The 23,241-nt window shown below is 37.4% G+C and overlaps 1 protein-coding gene across 4 annotated transcripts in view; it reads left to right on the top strand.

Moving 5' to 3' along the window:
* The window catches only part of tmeff2a (transmembrane protein with EGF-like and two follistatin-like domains 2a), a 104,968-nt gene that overhangs the window by 49,628 nt on the left and 32,099 nt on the right, over positions 1–23,241 (top strand). For all 4 annotated transcript variants that reach the window (XM_087265758.1, XM_087265756.1, XM_087265757.1 and 1 more), the window contains exon 4: positions 450–476. In XM_087265758.1, coding sequence (XP_087121884.1) covers positions 450–476 — 27 coding nt within the window. The remainder of the gene's footprint in view (positions 1–449; positions 477–23,241) is intronic.

Raw genomic sequence — 23,241 nt, 5'->3', positions numbered from 1 at the left:
AAAAGGTCACATCAACAATTAAAGTACATAAAATTAAATACAGTACCCCTCCAGCCAGCTTTCCAAACTGCTCACCAACTGTGTGCTTTTTAAAGTATGTAACTATGTATATTTATTTATTTAGTACACTATAAAATAGAATATTTATTTTAATTAAACAGTTAGATTTAAGTATAGAAATAGACTCACACAATTAATTATTTCAATTTAGCTTTAGTCTCTCAGCTTATTGCTTGTCATGAAGATTGATTTATGCTAATGTATGTATTAAGTTTTAAAACAAAAACTAAATAATGGAACATTTAAAAATAATTGAGTATTTATTTTCATGATATTTTTTATTATTATTGTTATTCTAATTTAATTATATAATGTATAACCTGTGTGAATTGGCGAACATGATATAAAGACTTTAGATACTGATCTAATAACCTTTTATTTTCTTATAGATGCTGGTTCGGGATCAGGAGATGAAGGTAAGGCCAACTGGCCCAAAATCTTTCCATTCTGCCACCTGAATGTGTGTATAGTACACTGCTTCTGAAATCCGTCTGTACTTGTTTACACTTGCTCATGAAGCTCGTAAACACACAGTCACTTCCTCTCAGCCTGTCAACAGTCATTGCCCACTGACACTGAGATTCAATTACACCCACTCACATTTTGTTCAGAGAAATACAATTATTACCCATACCTACTATTATTTACCTATGTTTTTGTGCGTGTCCCTTTAAATGCAAATGTTTAAATCTCTTTAAATGCAAAAGTGTGTTTTTCTTTAAATGCATGAGTTTGAACATGCAAACATGCCTACAAAAAAGGGGTAGGATAAAACAATATGATGTGGCTCTTATAAAATGAGCGATTGCTCCACAATTTAAATTTCGAGAGTTCACATTTAGCTATCGCTTGATATACAGTAATTTGCAGATTTGGTATGTTGTCCCAGAAGAGAACCCTGAGCTCGCTGATACTTGAGCCCTGGGCTCCTGCCTGGCCATGTAGTATGATAGTCAGTCCAAGATCAGGTAGGTCTTGAGAGCTCCCCCTGGTAAAGGAGGAAAGATAAGGAAGGAGGTTGAATGGGCTTATTTATTGGAGGCTAGAATTCATCTGATTGGTCTAGCAATGATATCTGTTTGAACTAGCAATGATTATTGATGCAAGACTAGCAGCAATCATTTATATCATGTGCTCCTCTCAAAATTAGTTTATAAAACTTCATTTTGATCTTCAAACATGTTTTGGTCTTCTATTGGTCTAACAGAATCATGTGATGCAAATTCTCAGGTCAGAGTTCACCAAGCTTGAACTTTGGAATGCAGGGACATGCAAAACTTGTCGAGCAAGCTTGTGTTTCCTGTCTGTTGCAATCACATGCATATGAATGGAAGCCTATGGGATAAGTATTTAGATTTAAAAGTATATTAACAAGAAATTCAGTGTCATAATAGGGAAACATTCTCAAATGTGAAATGAAGTAACCTAGAGAACTTTGGCTTTCATTGGTATTGACCCATCGAGTTCAGAGAAAAGCTTTCCAGAACAATGTTGTCTGGGTTTACATATTCTAAGTGGATAGTTGAACTATCTGATTATAACGCTTATAGCAATCATTCATTCATTCATTTTCTTGTTGGCTTAGTCACTTTTGTAATCCGGGTTCGCCACAGCTCAATGAACCGCCCGCTTATAGCACTTTTTCAATTTAATTGTTTTCAATTTATTTAAATATCTTGCTTTTCTAGTCGGTCCTTTTATTCCATACCAGGCTTAATTGAGTACAATGGCATGCCTCTGTGTGCTGCTGCTCAGTGCTCTCTGAGTTTGCTTGCCGTTTCCTGTTTACTTGATGCGGTCTGTGCATTTTGCCAATAGCAGCAGCTTGGTTGGGATATGTGTCTCTTGGATGGTATTTCTCCCTGAGGAGGTTATAAGTACATTTATATTTTACACTACTTTGTGATTTCAATTCTCTGGAGCTTTCAAAGAAATAGAATCTCATCTGCATAAGAATAATGTCATCATTAGATATTTTTTCAAAATGCTTCTCGCATTTGACCTATGTTAAAACCCTGTAAGACCTGACATATCAAAAAATAGTCAGAAGATTATAATTTTCTGGAATTGTGATGTTTATTAAACCATTAAGCAAAATAAAAAAAAAGCCACACAATTATTCATGATATTTATTTTGTATCACATTTGATACATCAAGTGTTTGTGCAACCTTTTGCTCAAAATAATGATAATTTTAATTACAAAAAAATATTTTTACCCTTAATATTTTAGCAAAAGAGAACCTATCAGGCAGTTTATCTCTTTATATTTTGTTACGTTAAGCATTTTACAGTGTTTTATCATTTCACTTTGTGGTAGGCGTACTAGTAGTTTCAGTTCTTGTTCAGGCAAAGATGCACTTTACATTTACACTGTACACAGAATTGAGAAGTCATTGCTGTTGCAGTGTTTTTATCTTTGTCAGGTTTCTCCATGTTGGAAAATGATCAGGATCATGCTTGAACTTTTATGGGGTGCATGTTCATGTACATGCCTAGGACATGCCTAGGATCTCTTTGGCATCTCTGTTTATAGACTTGCCATCTTTGAATATACTGCACTTTATTTGTTCCCCAGTGTCCTGTAGCATTTCATCAGTGGCAAACAATTTCAAATTCTTTCCTTGTGTATCAAATATGATATGTGAGGTTTTAATGGGTTAAAAACTGTATCTAAAGTATAGGTGGACATAGATTTTTTTTATCTAGATTTATCTCACTGTAAACTTGGAATTAATTTAGAATAATCTATATTAATAGGGCTTCTTTGAATTCTGCCGAAGCATTCAGAATATGTGTGCTACCCAATTAATGACTGTAAGTCTTTGAGAACAGCTTTCTGCCAGGTGGCGCAGCAAGGGCTCCTCTCCCGTTTCCAAAATGCATCACAAACTGCTTGAGAAACTGGTCTACTGTGATAATTGGTGATGTTAATAAATTATGTTTAGTAAGATGTACTTGTGTTTACTAACTCTTTAATCAGTTAAATATGAATTTTGAACTGCGGGACTACATAGGCTCAAAACGGCAAATTTTTATTTTATGGTATTTTTTTATTACCTTAATCCGACTAAAGTCATAACTGAACTAAACAGAAATGGAATTAATTATGCAGATTGCAATAATGCAATATAGGAGTATGCAGATATGAGTGGCATTACTGAAGTAAACACCGCGATCAAACTATTACTGTCATGTAGGACTTTACTGACAAGATCCACACACACAGCTTTCAGTAAAGAACCACACACACACATCACAAAATGCAACCGTTGTTTTTCTTTCCACTTGGTGTGCGTTATTAAATTCCATAAGACTCTCACCAGTCCTTACTCCTTATTTGTGTCTAAAACCCCAGTTTGTCACAGCAGCATCAATTAAATGTTCATGAGTTAAAGTGAAACTGCCGAACTGCAGTTAAAGTCACCCAAAATTACAGGACACTCTTACATGAAAGCACTTCACGTAAACCCTTTAATTATATTATTATCTATTAAGGTAAAGAACTAGATTACAGATGTCTATATAAGCTAGTCAGTTGTGTCTTCAAAGTTCTGAAAGATCCAGAAGGGCATCCTGCTGATTCAATTCAGAACGGCACTTTTTTGTCAGATGGCTCACTGGTCAGGTATACATCCGCACTAAAATATCAAGGTGAAAGTCATCATAGCTAGCGTAGAATAGACCCAACTCCCAACCCAACTTTGAGAATAAATTACGGCAAAATTCTTTTTATCGCGCGATAAGAGTCTTGCGTTAATGCAGCACGTCAACGCCGATAACGGCTCACCATTAATCTAACGCTTACATGTCTTGTTATATTTATTTTTTTATTTATTTTTTAATAGGGGTGTCAATCACATTCCAGTCATATATTTCATTGATTTATAGAAATAATAGTTTTAAGGCAAATTTAGAATAAGATTCATTTGATGGCATATCAAAACATTCTTTTTAAACATCACAGTACACCATCATACAAAGTACTGAATACAATAAAAAATAATATATTTAATATTATTATGACATTATAACTGAAAGAATAGTGAAATAATCCTATGCTTGCTTCTTTATTATTTGATTGTGTCTTTGCTGAATAAATATATTGATCTTGCTGACACCAACGTTCTAGTTCAGCAACTATATAAAAAACAATGAGCTTTTTGTCTTTATACTGCACTGAATCTTTTCTTGCACAGTTTTTATTGCTGCATTTACATTTTAAGTCTGTGCCACCAAAAGTTTGAAAAGCCCCATTTTAGAAAACTGCTCTTGTTCAAATTGTGCTTATGAAGGACTTAATTCATCCTGAACTTCTCATTTACCAGGCATACCAATTAGGCATGTGTAGATATTTGTTAGAAAGATGGCTTTTGTGTCAGTAGATGACAGCAAATAGCTCTCAGCAGAACGAAACAATAGAGATAGTGAGGATGGAGAAGACACGATGATGAGGGGAGAGGAGAAAATATGTATAGAGAGACAAAAGAAGAGTGATAAGCAACCAGAGAATGTTCACATCGATAAAAAAGTGGTGAAAGCAAAAGAGGGGGGAAGAGAAATTGGAGGCTGATAAAGGAAAAGATAAGTAAAGAGGAGGAAGAGAAAGATGAGGGTGATAAAGACTAGGCAAAGGGAAGGGAGAAATGACTGCAGTTTATGGATGAGCAGAAAGAGGGTGAGAGAGAAGGGCATTTAGGTAAGCACAGCCCCGTCGCTGTGATAAAAATCAAATGTATTTCAATGGCTGCAGATAAATCATTGGCTTTGCTACTGGCCATAGAGGTTGCTGCTGGTCACTTGTGGTGAAGCGCAAAGAGAGAGAAACCGCTTCGGCTTTTCAAGCTCCACCAGCCCCGTCTAACTGCATCTGTATACCGGAAGCCAAATTCAGAGTAAAACTGCTGACATTCTTGACTAAAGGGGGTCACACACCAGACTAGCCACAACGTGCGATGATGACGTCTTCTATGAGGGTACACACACCAGTGCCACCATTCAGCATCATCTTGCATTGCTTAATAACGTATAGACAACCATGTAAGGACATGATGCATCTAGTGTGACCAGCTTAATGCATTGTAGAGACACAGATGATCCTAGTGTTTGATTCTGTTTATTATCTGAACATGTATTATGCATACACATGATGTCATGGTTAACACAACATGACCAGTAACTTTCTTTTTTAAACGCACACTTTGAAAACTTCTTTTAATGTTAAGCATTTTTAGAACTCAAATTGCCATTTGTCTTGTTGTATAATGTCCCAAAACAAGCAATGGGAAAATATATTGTTGTATAATGATGAAAAATGTGCAGACTTAAAGGGGTCATACTGTATTATTCTTATCAATTTTTATCTTTGATCTATCTTGATGTGTCTTTGGAGAAAAAAATTCTGCTAATACGTAATGACATAATGATTCACCGTGAGCTGGTTGAAAACCGGTAGAAATGTTGAATGAGTCACGATACATGTTTTGAACAGAGAGGGTATTGTGTTTACAGCCTCAAACTCGCTTTACCTGCACATCAGGGCTGAGCAAGAAGTGGGGCGAGAGACTAAAATGACCGCTGTGAGGTGCGCCAGACAAACACGAACTCTGTGCAAATACTGCAAAGTAATGTAAAGACATTTACACTAGCAGAACAACAGATATGATGCAGCACAGGAAAAATTTACTGTGACCGACATCTATACACAAAAGCGCTAAACCTTGTGTACTACAGGACTAGCATCTCCGAAAGTGTGAAGATGTTTTTCAGACTGAAAGAGAAAGTTGTTCTGTTACAGAACCAGGTATTAGATTGATTCTTTTTTTACCCTCTCTTTTTCAATTTAGTGTATATAATGTCTAATCCAAGCACATTTAGAGTTTTAGCTTGTTTGTATTGAAGAGTCTTTATTATTTGTATTGTTCATTTTTGATTTGGAATTTGTTTTAAATTTGTATTGTAGCTGCAAAGTTTTAGTTTGTTAATTAAAGAGTCTTTTTATATTAAAGAGTTTGTATTATTTACATTTTTATTTAGATTTTGTTATTTAAAAATGAAATGGCTCTTGCTCACCTTACATTTGTCCTAAAAAAATTTATTAAATCGTGACAATTATGAGATTAGTATTGTGAATCGTATCACATCATGAGTCAGGTGATTCGTTACATCCCCACTAATAGTACAAAAATGTATTATTATAGTCTTATATAAGGTATACATGTCTGACGGTAAGCATTTTCTGGATAAAACTTGTAGCCACAACAGCTGCATACAGCATCTTCACAACCACATTCAGAGGATCCTGGGACTCTGTTCTTTGTCCAAACACCTTATAAAATGAATTCTGCATGACAGGTCTACCCAGTCTTATTGGGGCAAAAAAAAAGCCTCTGCCAACATTTGTGCCACAACTTACCTATACTAACATTTCTCTGCAGTAAAACAACAACAACATTTATTCATTTTCACACAAATTATGGTTGCGTTACAGAATATTGATTAATAAAACTCACTTCCCCACAATTCCTTCCTCAATATCACCTCAATAAAAAAAGTAGTCCATGATTTGTAAACTCAAACATTTACATGTGTAACATATTTAGAGTAGGTGGTGTGTTGTTATATAACTACTCTGGACATTTCACATTAAAATTACTGCAAAACATTAGAAGCAGACTAATATATTCAAAAGCCTGGGTTAGTTAAATGCTCATCTTTGTTGTTGTTGTTGTTTTCCTGTTGTTGTCAGAATGTAATTCTCAACAAATAGTTTTTAAAGCAACCTGGGCTCATTGTGGAAACGTAGCCCCGCAGACGTTTCTGCGGACCGCAAGATACGTCCCGGAAGGTACGTATTCGAGCGGTTTTTGTTTTCGCGGATCCGCGAGAGGCCGCTGTGCGCACTTTTTCGCGTCTCGGGCGCCTCTCGGGAGATCGCACCGTACGCGTCCTCGCTGTTCTCGAGCGAAAAGCCGCCGGATCGGCCGAACCGGCCGCCCTCCTCTTCCTCCTCCTTCTCCTCCTTCCCTAAACCCGAGCGATGTTTTGCAAAAGCCGTCCAGAAAAAAAAAAAGCAAAAGCCCTCGTCTTCGATTTCGACCGCATTTTCGGATCCCGCCGCGTTCTTGCCCTTATTTTTCGGATTCTGTTTTTCATCTTACCTGATTTCTGGAACTGCTGTTCCCCGGACTCAATCCCGGTCGTCGTCCCTGCGGCCGGCTCCTCCTCCGGGGCCTCCGCCGACGCAACGCTGTGAGCTAAGCGGACAAACTGGTTGCATCGGGAAAGCCCTCCACTCGGAGGCGAGCCGTTGGCCGGTGAGCGCGAAGAGGAGGAGCGGAGCGGCGCCACACCGCCCCGCAGCGTTCGCTCAAAAAAAAACTAAACGCGTCCGTACGTACCTCCGGCCACGTAAATCGCGGTCTCCAGAAACGTCCGCGGGGCTACGTTTCCAGAAAGAGCTTGGGTTGTTTTAAAGACATGACCAACATAGGCTCATTATGAAAAGATACGTTTCTGGAGATCGTGAATTATGTAGCCAGAAGTATGTGTGGCTGCCTTTCATTTTTTAAACGAATGCTACGGGGCAGTATGATGTTGTTCTTTTTTGCGTTTACTAGCTGACCGTTTACCTTTGTATGGATGGCTTTCTGGCTGTTACTAGTTTGTCCAGTTAGCTCACCATATACATAAGTGGATTTTAGATGCAGAGAGAAGATGACCACGACAGTGAGGTTTGAGTTCAGTGGAGAACGGTTAGACAAAAACAGTAGCCAAAAAAATAAAACAAAACAAGTAAATAACAGGGTGAGAATGTGGTAAAAACCAGACGAGGGCTTTTCTTTTTCTGAATTGATTTTTAAATGTGTCGATTGGGATCGGTCAGTCAGTCAGTCAGTCATTCAAACAGACAGTCGACAGCGGCCTCTGGTGAATTTACGAGAGAACAGCTGGTGTGAATGTTACTCACGAGCGAAATTTGAGATCTCAAAAAGCGTACACCATGGCCTCTCGTGGATTAGCAAAAACAAAACAAAAAAACGTACCTCCTGGGATGTATTTGATGGTCTCCAGAAATGTATATAGTGGTACATTTTCAGAATGAGCCTGGGTTGGACTTTTTTGATTCCATGACAAAAGGGATATGTTTTTGGTGACGTAAGTAGAATGAGGATATAATTAACTACTGTGTTTTGTCTAGTTTTGTATTTTTATGGATTTATTTAACTTTGTTTCATTTTTTTCTTCTTCCTTTTAATTCAAAAAGCAAGCATCTTTGTTCTGTAACTGTAAAGCAAGAAAGGCCTGATTTTGTTCAGTGATTAATGACTGTATCACTTGAGCTGTCAAAACTGCAGCAGTACGGCTCCACCAGCACTTCATTATTTCTAATTACTTCCAAATGAAATCCATTTACTGTGTATCCAGGGCTCTGCGTCAAGGATCCATTATGTATTTAATTTTTGAAAATTTTCTATAATCAATACAGACACTACAGATGCAGGAAGCATCCTTTGGGAGACGGCCCGTGCACTAAGGGTTTTCATTGTATATTTATTTAGTTTGTGCAGCTGCGGTCGACCACGTTTGATCTTTCACATAAAATGGTTAAGTCGTGCCTTAAAGTGTTTTTAGCGGAGGGAAATGAATGACCTGCAGCTCCTGAGGTGAAGACAGTCAGATGCACAGCGTCTCCGGGTGAAGACCTTCCTCTGTCACAGCCGTATCACCATGGGAACAAGCTTAGAGGAATGAAAAAGAGAATCATCTAATCTCCCCGTTTCAGCTGTGCGATAAAGACGCGGCCGCAGTGCCGTCTGCAATGGGGAGGTGAAGACTAAGGAAAAGTGCCTGGCTGTGCTCAGAGTTAGTGTGCTTAACATTCAAGCTGAGTGTGAAGATGTGTGCTGTTTCTGTGCTGCAGTCCTTACTGAGTTAAGCTCACTGTTTATCAGTGTGTGTCACTGTGGCTGGAAAAGGCTTCTGAACATCACAACAGATATAATTCATAGGTTCATCTGATTTAAAAAAAAAAAGATGTCCAAAATAGGACATTTTTGTTGTTTATTCAGTTTAATACAGTTTAAATCTGAGACTATAACCTGTTTTAAAATAATTAAAGGAAGACAGATTTCATTTAAGTGTTTAACTGAATCAGCAAATTAAATATGTGTTTTTTAAACTTCCTGGTTACAATAATAACTGAAGCTCTGATTATGTTGTATCACAATATTAGTATATCTGCAAAACAAATCATTATATTAAGAGGTATAATAATGAAAAGGGGCAGCACGGTGGTGCAGTGGGTGGCACAATCGCCTCACAGCAAGGTCACTGTTTCGAGCCCTGGCTGTGGAGTTTGCATGTGCGTTTGCAACCGGGTGTTCCGGATTCCCCCACAGTCCAAAGACATGTGGTATAGGTGAATTGGAAAAGCTAAATTGGCCGTAATGTATGTGAGTATGTGCAAGTGTGTGTGGATATTTCCCAATGTTTAGTTGCAGCTAGAAGGGCATTCACTGCATAAAACATTTGCTGGATAAGTTGGCGGTTCATTCTGCTGTGGCGATTCCAGATTAATAAAGGGACTAAGCCGAAAATAAAATGAAAGAATGAAAAGAACTAAATTTTTGTGCATTGTTTAATTGTACATAAATGGTGATATATAATTATTATTACTGCGATATTATAATATTATTATAAAAAATTCTGGGTTCCACGCAATTTCTTCATGTTTCAACACAAATCGATTAAGTTAGCTTAATTATTTTTACAATTTTAAGTGGATTAAACCAAAATTCTTTAATTGTTCTTTGTTCAGTTGAAGACAGAATACAATAAAGTTGTCCAAAAAATATCAAGAATTGTGTTGTTTAAGCTTATTTAAATAAGTAGTTTGAGCAAGCAGCTAAAATATTTGTTGTTTAAATTTATTCTTGCTTCACAACTATTCTCTTAAATGAGGGTACAGTATTTATTTAATTTGCAATGTGTTGTGAGGTTTTATGTCCTTATATGCTGAGAATGCTCTGCATACCTGTGGTACCTTGTGGACTTTCCAATTAATTTCAACATTAATTTCCTTTTCATTTGAGGTACAAAGCTTGCATATTAGAGAATGTGTAGTTTATTTATTGGTAAAGTTGACGTGTTTTTTCTGCAGATATGTACGGTTAAGAAGGGATTAGGACATGTTTTTTCATGTATTGCTATGACTTGTCTGGATAGTTGCACATTCTCTTCTGTTTAAATAAGGTATATATAATTGGCAAAATGCGTGAGCAAAATAATCAAAGTGAAAACTTCCAATGATTTTCTTTATACAGTAGCTTTATTACTTTTATTCACACCTGAAACTTGGGTTTTACAATACATGTGCAAGCATGTGGAAAGACTCTGCCACCTTTTTTTCCTCACAATAGCCTAACATGTTGTTTCTTGTGGTCTCAGACCTCTGTTAAATTAAGAAATTAAAATTAGCATACCAGACACCACTCAACACTGATTTAGACATGATACATCCACATGTCACTGCAATGTACCAGCATCATTTCTGCCACTTCACTGTAATTCACAAATCCTTCTGTGGGCTCAAAGGATAGTAAACTGTTCATATCCACAGCCATATTCGTTCAACTGTTTAACAACCACAGTTATATCACCTTGCAACCCAAGACTGGTTGCTCACTGAAGCTAAGCAGGGCTCAGCTTGGTCAGTACCTGGATGGGAGACCACATGGGAAAACTAGGTTAATGTTAGTGAGGCAACCTTGTGAGTCCTAAACTGTAAAATGTTAGTGGGCATCATCTTTCAGATGTTAAACCGACGTCCTGTACCTCTGTGGTCATTAAAAATGGCGCTTCTTGTAAAGAGTAGGTGTAATCTCAGTGTCCTGGCCAAATTCCTTCCATCGGGCCTTACAATCATGGCCTCCCAATCATCCCCATCCACCGAACTGGCTCTATCACTCTCTCCACTCCACCAATAGTTGGTGTGTGGTGAGTGCACTGGCATCATTGTCCTGTGGCTGCCGTTACATCATCCATGCTACACACTGGTGGTGGAGTGGGGAGACCCTCCACAATAAGCGCTTTGTATGTATGGGCATACACAATAAATGTGTTATATAAATACACATTACTTACTTACTAGGCTCTCCAGATTGTAGACCGGAGTAGTGGGTCACCTACAGTTGTTTTTGGTTATGTATTTGGATATACTGTACTTTAACTGTTTTAGGATACAATTTTCACAAAAATATATTACATAAAATAATCTATTTCCGGCACAAATTTTCCTAGTTGATAGTTAGCTAGTTAGTAGTGTGTAGTAATATAACTGACTAATATGGTGCATGAAGATGCATCCTGAGCAGACACAAAATTGGGTCACTAAAATAATTTTATTCCACAATGTTCACTTAACAGGTAACATTCATTTTGAGCTCAAAATAAGAATATAGTATGTTTGCTAAAGGAATTACTGAAGTAATCCAAAAGGGGAAAAGTATGTTGAATTGATTGAATTGTGTTGAACAATGTTGAACGATGATTATTTTTCCTCAGTGTCCTTATTCTTCCCAGCTAAAGAAAAAAATCAATAAGATGAAAAGGATTTAGTGCTTCTTTAAAGTATGAAAATTGAAAATAACATTGAAAATGGAAATGACTTCATATCCTTTGCTTTTGTTCTTATCACAAACAAGACATAGATTTGCCCTCGTTGCCTTTTTGACAAACCATTTCAGAGACTAAGCTATTTCCAAGAAGGAAATGCAATCATTTTATGGCAGCATCTACTCATTCACGATTCGCTCCAGCTCTGACAAATACCTCCGGAGTTATTAATATAGTCAGGGTCTCCGCTGATGAAATGTAAATCTCAGGCAAACGTGGAAGAAGCTGAATCAAATGAGACAAAGGTGTATTGGGGACTGTCTGAACCTTCTGTCGCTCAGAAATAAATGTGCTGTTTTAATGTGGGTCATCTTTGGGGCAGGAGGGGATTTCGATTAAAATTTATTTCGGAGAATACAATATAATGCTATGGGCAGGATGAGGAGAGTGGGAAGAGGAATCACACTAGACACAAAAGGATGAGCCGTCCACGGTAACGGTGGGATTATATGGAGATTAGCACACTAGACGGGTCAGGAGACATTGTGATTGATGAGTCGTGGCAGGAAGTGACAAAACGGCCTCAAGGTCACAAGAGAAAGTGAAAGAATAGAGAAGAGTTCATTTGACTTTTATACATATGGTAGGACACAAATAACACTCAAAGAGATGTTTGAAATTTTTCTCCAATTGATAGTTTTTAGGCGACGCTGTGGCGCAGTAGGTAGTGCTGTCGCCTCACAGCATAAACGTTGCTGATTCAAGCCTCGCCTGGTTCAGTTGACGTTTCTGTGTGGAGTTTACATGTTCTCCCTGCATTCGCATGGGTTTCCTCCAGGTGCTGTGGTTTCCCCCACAGTCCAAAGACATGGGGTACAGGTGAATTGGGTTGGCTAAATTGTCCGTAGTGTATGAGTGTAAATGAGTGTGTATGGATGTTTCCCAGAGATGGGTTGCAGCTGGAAGGGCATTCGCTACATTAAACAAACGCTGGATAAGTTGGCTGTTCATTCCGCTGTGATGACGACAGATTAATAAAGGGACTAAGCTGTAAAGAAAATGAATGAATGAATGAATGAATGAATGAATGTTTAGTCCCATGACCTGTGTGGAGAAACAATGCACTGTAATGGTAGCTTTCCATAAAATCTCCATAGAAATGCAGCAGTAGCCAATAAGAGCTACAAATACTTGGATCACATGTAAACATAGTAAAAAAAAATTAATATATCACAAAACATAAATTTAGTCCACTTTCTGTATATACAGCTCCCTTAGTCATATATGTCATTAAAAAGCATCACGTCTCTCCCAGAGCTCCAATTCGGGGTTGTTTACATCAATCTTGAGGAGAATCTCAAAGTAATCCATCAATGTTGGATGCCATTGATCGCTATGGGTTTATTGTGTCATACTGTATATACTGTACACCAAATTTACCGTAAGCTATAAGTGCTCACACCACAAATAAGGAAGAAAATCTGTATATGAAAATAGATGGAAATGTTATCTTGTGTCTGCTTGTTGATACCCTGCCACTTACGGATAAGCTTGTTCATTTATTTGATCCGCTCGCTCTGCATCCATGCACGGCTTCTCTAGTTCCACTGAATATTATAGAGTGACATTTTCAGCTTCTCAGACACACAAGAGCATTTATAAAGATACCGTCCATTTTATTCTGGGGGTTTGTAAGATGTTTTTCAAAAAGTATTACAATAAAACTGTCTGCTTTTTGTGGGGATTCATTCCACACAGCCTGCTGATTCACTAGTATCATTCAAACCACAACTAAAGACCCATCTCTCCCATGATCACCTGAACTAATGTAAACAAAACCTCTTCTCTTTTTCACCTCACCACACGACAACCCCGAAACATTGTGCAATTCTGAGTGAACCTCACACGAGTGAGTGGGCTTGACCAACCACCTGTAAAACACATTCTTTCATCTCTCTAACACTTTAATCACTCTGACGCATTCTTACAATCACACAATATCTTTTAAAAATATTTAAGTGTGCTTCACGAAAGTGAGTGGGCTTGACAAACCACCTGTAGAAACACTCTTGTGGGTGTTAAAGCACTCCCCTCTCCTTACTCTAGCACTTCTTTCTTTAAGCACTGACCGTTAATTAGCTCTTCTTGTGTGTATTGCCTCTTCTTGTTGAGTCACAGAATGCCTCCTCAATAGTAAGTTGCTTTGGACAAAGCGTCTGCCAAACACTTAAATGTAAATGTAACTAGAAAAGGAAAGTTCATAGACAAACTTTAATGTGGCCTGAGGAAGTCTAGTCTGAAAGCTTGAAGGGGTTTCAAAGTTTAAATAATTGAAGAGGTTAAGAAGTTTGAAACAGTTGGCATAGAGAGATAACTACATATAGGTTAGCAGGTTTCTATTATGGATTGGCATGTTTCCTGCCAGGTGGTTGCTAGGGTGTTCTGGAAGATTGTTAAGGTGTTGCTAGGCAGTTGCTAGGGTGTTTTGACTGTTTGTTAAGGCATTGCTAGGCAGTTGCTAAAGTGTTCTGAGCGGTTGCTCTAGGATTGCTAGGTTGTTCCAAATAGTTGTTTAGGGGTTGCTAGGTGGATGCTACGGCAATATGAGGGGTTGCTAGGTTAACCACCGAGTGGTTGCTAACACATTGCTAGGTGGTTGCTAGGTTGTTCTTAGTGGTTGCAAAGGCATTGCTAGGGTGTTCTAGATGGTTGCTAAGGTGTTGCTAGGTGGTTGCTGTGGTGTTCTGATTGGTCGCTAAGGTGTTGTCTGCATGCTCTGGGTGGTCGCTAATGCCGAATTCAGACTGCATGATTTTCAAAGTAGTCGTGTCACAGATGTTTTCACACTGCTTGACTATCTGGGCTAGCGTTTCGTCGCTGCTTACACTGCAAGATGGATCAGTGACAAGGACTTTCACATTGCATGACTTTACTATAGGAAGAATCGCCGACAAGTTCGTCCAAACTACGTCTCACAGCCAAAAACACGTAGTATATATTTTTTTATTAACTACATAATGAGAAAGAAGCCTTTAATGGGGTAGAAAATACATATTTGCTCACCTGGGTTTAAAGGGAATTAGCCATTTCTCCTCAAAGTTGATAATAAACTAATTTCTTTCTGTATGAAACGTCAAAAAGACACAGTTGCTCCTGAGTCTTGTCAAACCTCCACTGGTTTTTCCTCCGTTTCGTGGGTCCAAATAAACCGAAAAAGAGCGCTTTTAACTTCTTTTAACTAGCCTGCAGCAGGTATCCACACACGCACACACATGTGAAAGCTGCTCTCTCATTGGCTGTAGGCGATCGCCGATGTTATTTTCAGTCAAACTCAAATCACACGGCATGATTTGAATCGCCGACAGCTCCAGATATTTAGCATGCCAATTATCTCGTAGGCATCGGCGACTCATCGGCGATTCTCTCAGATCGCTAAAATCACGCAGTCTGAACTAGGCATAAGGTGTTGCTAGGTGGTTTGCTGGGATGTTCTGAGTGGTTGCTAAGGTGTTACTAGGTGGTTGCTAGATGTTCAGAGTGGTTGCTAGGCAGTTGCTATGGTGTTCTGGGTGGTTGCTAGGCAGTTGCTAACATAAATTACCATTGTTCTAGTATGATTTAGCCTGTTGCTAGCATGCTTATAGCATAAAATAGCATGTTGTTAGCATGGTTCTAATATGAATTAGCATGTTGCTAGCATGTTTCTAGTATAAACTAGCATGTTGTTAGCATGAATTTAGTATGAATTAGCATGTTGCTAGTATGAGTAGAATGTTTCTAGGATTGGTATATTGTTAGCATGAATTGGTATGTTGTTTACAATGGAAGTCTATGGGGCAGTTGCTAGGGTGCCGTAAGTGGTTGCTAGGGTGTGGCTAGTAAGTTGAAAGGTCATCAGCATTGCATTAGTTTACATTTATGTGCAACTGAATGCATCCAAATACAAAGAGGTACAAAAATTCCCATGGCGTAGATTCCCACTCTTTATAGGCCAGAGAATTAATACTGTATCAACACAGAATACAGCACAGACATTTACTGTCCTGAAGATGAGAAGATAAACATACTGAGAGAAGTTTGAGGGGATCATCAGAGGAGTGCATACAATAAATGGTGGAAATTGAGTTGTTTTTCAGTAGTTGCATCTATGAGTTTAATCCCTTTCCAATCATGAACCTTATGAGGACACTCTTCTCTGACAATAGCGAGTCTCATTTCTTGAGTGACATTATAAACAAAGCGACTGCAATCTGTTCTGGTTAAAATCAGTAAAGCATCAAGCCTCAGCAGTGCAGAAATACTCGTCGTAACAGCAGTCTCCCGCTCCCAAATTACTGGAACTAGCTAAGCCTGAACTCCTCGGAGACTAACCTCAGTGTTTGAAATGTAAACATCTAAGGGCTCGCTTGTTTATAGAGCTTTCAATTCTTAAAGGCTCATTTATCCTGGGATGCATCTGCAAAAATCCGCTGAGGCCGTTGGTTTGTTTGACTGTCTGTGAATTGAAAGTGTAGAGGAGCAGAAAGGAGCTCCGATGGGCTTGAGTCTGGAGTTTGTGCTGAAGCTGGAGGTCTTTTTGAATGGAAAAGAATTTCATGTTTCTTTGTTGATGCCTGTACCATCGTAGGGATTATTTGCAGGCTACAAACATAGCAGAAGATTACATTTTCACATCTGTTGAGTTTTTGCAGCTGGTTTAGGATCACTGGTGCTCTAAACGTGTAAACCACATAACTGTTTCGTGTGTGTGTGTGTGTGTGTGTGTGTATTATTATTATTAATATTATTACTATTATTATTAGTAGTAGTATTATTATTATTACTATTATTATTATTATTATCATTGTTATTATTGTTATTATTATTATCATTATTATTAGTAGTAGTATTGATATTATTATTATTAATGTTATCATTATTATTATTATATTTATTATTATTATCGTTATTATTAATATTAGTATTATTATTATTATTATCATTAATATTGTTGTTGTTGTTATTATCATTATTATTATTATTATCATTATTATTATCATTATTATTATTATTTTTATTGTTATTATTATTATTGTTTATTTTTATTATTATTATTATTGATGTTGTTGTTGTTGTTGTTGTTGTTGTTGTTGTTGTTGTTGTTATTATTTTTTTTATTATTATTATTATTACAGTTATGGTAATATTAATTAAAGCAATAATGACTGGACTAATAATTTGATTTAAAAATACATACAATAAGTAATAAATAAATATTCAATAAATAAGTATTTAACCATTTAACTTTTTTACATTTAATAAATGCCACTCTGAACAAAACAATTTTCCTAAAAAAAATAAAAACATGAAAAAACCGACCCCAAACTTGACCAGTAGTGTAAATTTAGTTACTACTCACCTGTCAGTCAATAACTATCATAAACAAAGACTGAACTTTGAAAAAGAGTTTAAGTAAATGTCATTTTAAATTAACTTTTAGTGAAGGTATATTTTTAATTACTTTTTGTACTAATTGGTATATAAATGATGTATGTGTAAGCGAAATACAACTTTTGTATATTGTAAGTAGGGATGTCTAGATCCGATCACGTGTGTGTGTGTGTGTGTGTGTGTGTGTGTGTGTGTGTGTGTGTGTGTGTGTGTGTGTGGTGTGTGTTGTGCGTGTGTGTGTGTGTGTGTGTGTGTGTGTGTGTGTGTGTGTGTGTGTGTGTGTGTTTATTTTACATATATACTTTTTTTTCTTTGAAACATCTATAGTTATGCGGTGGCACAGAGTTAAACCTTTTTCTTGACTTCACACAGAAACAGTAACGTGTGTGGCATGAAATCACTTTGTTGCAGAGATGCTATTGGTTAAATGGCAGCAAAGTAGAACACAGAAGAAGCTTGAAGCGGAAAGCGCGAGTATATCTGTGGTCTGGAAGAATTATAAAGTTGATGACGACAACATTGCCTTAGCTAACTGTGAGATGTGTAAACTTGGGATTGCCTGCTGGGTATTTTAGGTTGAGGGGCTATTATTTTTATTTATTTTAAATTTTTTGTATTTACTGTTGCACTAAAATCCAAAAGTGAATAATTGATGTTGTTTTTTACTTAATTGTTGAAGCTACTTCACAAAAAGTTCTCTGTTAACAGAGTTTTTGAATGTTAAAATAAGGTAAAATAAATATAAACAGTGAACATCCATCTGTTTCTTCGTTCTTCTTTAATTTGTTTTCATGTATTATAAACGTTTCGGATCGGGTTTCGGTATCATTGGATACTCAGACTCAGACTCAGACTCGAGAGCAAAAAAACCTGATCGGGACATCCTTAATTATTAGATTAATGTTTATAGATATATTGTTAGTAAAAGGATTAATGTTTTATTAAGCTATATTAAATATTTCTTATATTTTTCAGGTGCAAATTTGGAAGGTTTCAGCACAAATTTTAGTTAAATGCGAATCAACTGTTGATTAAAAAAAAGAAGATAATTTTAAAAAGCATTTAAATATGCAACCCAAGAGTTTAGATTAGTGAAAAACTTTGGGTTAGTTTAAGTATTTTTTAACTATGTATTTTAAATGGTTAAGTACTTCAGCCAATTCTCTCAGTCCTAATGTGTAATTGTTCTCACTGACATGTTATTGCTAAGAGAGAATATCCCTTGTGAAAATGCTTTCATTTGTTTTCACTTGCTTTTCATTTGTGCATTGCTGTTGGGTGTTAAAAGGTCCCATGTGGGCTCATGTTGTTAAAGGGCAACATCTAAATTTGGTTTAGGTCTCTGAGCAATGAGCATATTCCTCTGAGTTGTGAAATGACCTTTAACTTGATACAGAAAAACAGAAAAACGTGTTGTTGTTCTACTGAGGTGGAAAATCTCACGTCGTTCTCACTAAATCATTCAACGTCAATGGAGTTCATAAGATCCGCTTGAGGAAAAATAGCATTGCTCTTTTATAAATAGACAATCAGAACAAAGTGAATGAAATATAGCATTTCGATGTAAGAGATCATATTAAACGGGTTTTGTCATATTTTATGAAAAGCTCTCTGCGGTAGCCTTTAGCTCTTGTGGACCGGCAGCTTGCCTTGTGCTGCTGATTTGGATCTTTTCTAAAGATCAGCGGGCAAAACTGGAGTGAAAGATTGCGACTGTGGTGCCAGAAGGATTAGTGGAGCTCGGTGGCAAAGACTGGCACACACAAAGCTGGAACGCCTCAGCTGCTCTCTGTGCCACCCTGCGGTGTCTGAGAGTTTAGATGGAGAGATGAGGTGCCAGACTCTAGCACATGCACTGCAGCAGGAGGCTCTGGGAGAATTTACTGGGCTGCTTAAAGGGGTCATTGTGTGAGGAATAAAATGCGCCTTCATCTTTTGAGACAGAAGAGCTTGATGGATTCCCAGAACATGCAGACTTTTTTTCACACCTCAAGTTCATTTTTTAAGCGAAACTGTACAGCTTGTTCTGAACTTTTACAGCTTTCACACCGATGAATACATCAACAACTGATGGCTTAGAAATTAAAATCCATCAGAATACTACTCAAAACGGTCATGTAAATGAATGTACCTGTAAAATGTTTTATTAAATAAGTTGATGTTGCAATGCATGAATTTGTTTTTCCCTTATTACAGAATTTAGAAATATGTTCATATGTCAGGGTGTCACGGTGGCAAAGTGGGTAGCACAATCACCTCACAGCAAGAAGGTCTTTGGTTCAAGCCCTGGATGATTCAGTGAGCTTTCGCTTGTGGAGTTTTTATGTTCTTACCGTGTTCACGGGGGTTTCCTCCAGGTGCTCTGGTTTCCCTCACAGTCCAAGCACATGCACTAGGACAATTGAATACGATAAATTGGCCATGGTGTATGTGTGTGAATTCAAGAGTGTATGGGTGTTTCCCAATGTTGGGTTGAGACTAGAAGGGCATCCTCTGCGTGAAACATATGCTGTATAACCTGGCGGTTCATTCCACTGTGGTGACCCCAGATTAATAAAGGGACTAAGCTGAAAAGAAAATGAATGAATGAATGATTATATGTCCAACTGACCTCAACTAATTTCTTTGCTTTTATCCAATGTTTAAAGGTAAAGTTCACCTCAACGTGAAAATGTTGTCGTTATTTTCCCACCCTCCACTTGTTTAAAGCATATTTGACTTTCTTTCTTCTGTTAAACAAAAGAAGATGTTTTGAAAAAAGCTAACTTGTAACTTTAACTTGCATATTATTTGCTTTCCCTGTGTAAGGTCCACCCAGTTGGCCCAATGCCAATGGTGTCCACTGGTGGATGAAGGTTCAATGCCTGTTCGGTCTTTCCAGTGCACAATGTTGATTTACCTTAAATTTAACTCATATCTGACTCCAATTTTAGTATGAGGTGGTTTAGAATATTAATATATTTATCTTTAGTTTTATCTGACTCCAATCATAAAACATTAAGAAGATTATATCAATATATAATTTAGATAAATGTTTGAACCTTTTGTCTTCACTACTAACTATCACATCCGTTCATTTGGGTGCTCATGTCGCTCAGAGAAATCGCCTCGGCCGAAGGTGTCCCTCACGGTCACACTCTGGTCAGTCTTGAATATTAAACAGAGGTAATTGACTAATACTTTAGATGGCCGCTACCAGCGCGCTCGTTCTAAAATACTTTAGTTAGTCCCGCTTAGGTGTACACCCTTGAGTTAAGACAATCATCATTTCTAATTAGAGGTTAGGACATTATTATAAATGTACCCGACTACTGGACTCTTTAGTAACTTTGGTTTTCACCAAGCCCATGGTTTCCCATATGAACTTAATTTAGAATAATATTACCTTCAAACAAAGGTCGAGTACCCAATCTAGGTTAGTCGTGCAACACCTTGTTGACCTAGACGGAAGTTAACGCCCTTTCCACCTAAGTACACTTGAATCAATATCAAGAGTCAGTCGGATCCCTAAAAGACAATTAGTGTGTCCAATGCTCTATCTCAACTGGATTTTAGTCCGTCTACTGACCTGACGCAAGACGTGCGGAAACAAGGATACAGCGTAATCTACTTGAATTAATAATTACAGAGTGAGCAAAATATGGTCAAACATTACAATTTATTAGTCAGGTAAATGTATTATGCCAATTCAATCAGTCAATTCATAAATGATCAATACAAAACATCAAATTATCAAAGATAAATCCAAGATAAAAAGATGCATACCTGACTTCAAATTTTACATAACGTGGAGCGTAAGCTCCATGTTACGGGCTGATCTGGGTAGGCAGAATCGCCCTGAGCCTTTCTCAAACCTTACCTTAAATAATCCAAGAATTCCCTCAAGGAAGGGGGTGTGTGCATAACAAAAGGCATTCACATTTAGTGCTGCCTGTGGAAAAGTCACACCCTTCACAGTGGTTCAAAAGATGCCTGAAGTTATATATTTATTGTTTTGATTATGTCTATTTCTGAGAGAATGAGACCATTGTACCAGTCGAGACATTTCAAATGATATGAAACATGATAGTTAAAGTCAGTTTGGTTAATTTAGAACATTCAAACATTGAAATGACCATATGTGTGAGTTGGGGTGGATGAAGCCGAGTTTCAGCAGACTCAGATGCAAATGCAGCAGGAGCCGTTTTTTCCCGCATTCACACCTGCTGGGTTGTGGAGTCACCAGTCTCTGTTTTCAGCTCATGTTTTGAATTTTCAAAGATATCAAAATATTTGCAATATTTCAACTCTTACACCTGCTATGAAAATCAATGTGTACAAGCTTCCTTTAAAACATCTTCTTTGGTGTTCAACAGAAGAAAAAAATCACATGTTTTAAAAAGGTTTTTGGTGAACTTTCCCTTTAAAGTTTGTCTTTGGAAAAAAAATGACTGAATTCAACTCCAATGCTTAAATATTAAAATGAAGATTCTGAACAGGTGCTTTTTTGCTGTAAGTCCATGGAATATTTATAACACTTTGTAACACTGTGTGGAGAGGTAAGCATGATCGAACACCCAATGAGGGGGGAGAGCATGCTCAGAACCCGGCGGCTAATCAGCAGGCAAATCAGAAATAATAAATAACACCTGTTTATTGTAGTGATTGAGCCGGAGAGACACACTTCTTAAGGAGAAGCGAAGGAGCAGCCGGGAGAGAGGAGAGAGCCCACACACACCTACACTTCTAAGCGTGTTGTGCATTTGTAAAAAAAAATATATACTACTTACCTGATATCGCTGACCCTGTCTTCATCTTCCCACACAACAACGAACTTTACTACACACTGATTCTTAAACAGCTATGAAAACAGTATGGACTAGTTGAATGCTCCCTGTTAGATTTAACACCCTTAAAGTCCCCAAGAAATCAAAACTAACTACATGATTTTGTTAGCTCACATTGCCAGTTTTGTGGTCAATAATTAATCTGTGCAAGAAAAAAAATTTTTGCACTTCTTATCTTTAATTGAAATCTGAAAATGCACTTCCTGTTTGTTTTTTTAGTTTTATTCTCAGATTACATGATTTAGAGGTAATGGGTGTGGCTAACATACTTGTCTACGCTGGTTCAACTTTCAGTTTTGAAAACAAACCGAAATGGTGAGCAGGAGGAGTCCACGGTAAAGTCTAGATCGGATATGCGGCCGGCCGGAAGTGCGCTATGCACATTATAAAGCAGCATTTTTTTATAACACTGTATGACAATAATTTATATTTTTACTGTACTGTGAGGGTTGGGTTTAGGGTTTAGGGTGGGGGTAGGTGTTCAAAAATAAATTTTATTGGGTTATTTAATAGATAACATAACTAATACTCTGTACAACAACTGTTTTTACATTACTGTGATAGTTGGGTTTAGGGTTGGGGCGGGGGTAGACGTTAATAAAATAAAACAAATGAGAAATTGAATAAATAATAGAAATAATTCTCGTTAACTTCCGGCCGCAAACGTATCCGCTCTAGCAACAACCGGAGTCCACTCTATTACTCTATAAGAGTAAAAACTCTTGTAAAACCACTTTCCTGATCTTTATGAATAAAATGCCTACTTTACTACATCCATTCAACCCATGGTAGAAAAAAAGTCACACCCACTGTTTACTCATTTAAAATTAACGATTAAAGAAATTAACTATTAAAATAACTATCACAGCTTTCGTTTCTTGGTTCCCAATCCCAATTCTTTTTTTGTACCCCTACCCTTCCCCTTCCCCTTGGCCCTTGAAACAGAGTGTGAAGGGGAAGGGCTTCAAAATTTACCTCTAAAAAATGGGACACCACTACAACACCTGCACACGTCATCATATGTCATCACAATCTCTTGCTTCATATGAGATCAGACAATCACAATTCACGACTGCTAAAGTTATTTCAGTTTTGTTATTTATTTATTTTTTTATTTTGGTATTTATCTTCAGGAAATCACCGAAGGCTTATTTTATGCTATCATAATGATCTAATATGGCAATAAGATCGTAACTGTACTGTGCATTTACACCGTGGCCACATTCATCTATGTAAACACATAAACAACATTAACATTATAGCAGACACTCTCAAAAGCTCATGCCCAGCCACTAGATTCTTCTGACAAG

Source organism: Danio rerio, chromosome 9 (genome assembly GCF_052040795.2).
Source record: "Danio rerio strain M-AB ecotype USA chromosome 9, GRCz13ab, whole genome shotgun sequence".
In the NCBI taxonomy this organism is placed as follows: Eukaryota; Metazoa; Chordata; class Actinopteri; order Cypriniformes; family Danionidae; genus Danio; species Danio rerio.
Note: the sequence above shows the minus strand (reverse complement) of the source record. Positions and strands in the feature narration are given on the sequence as shown.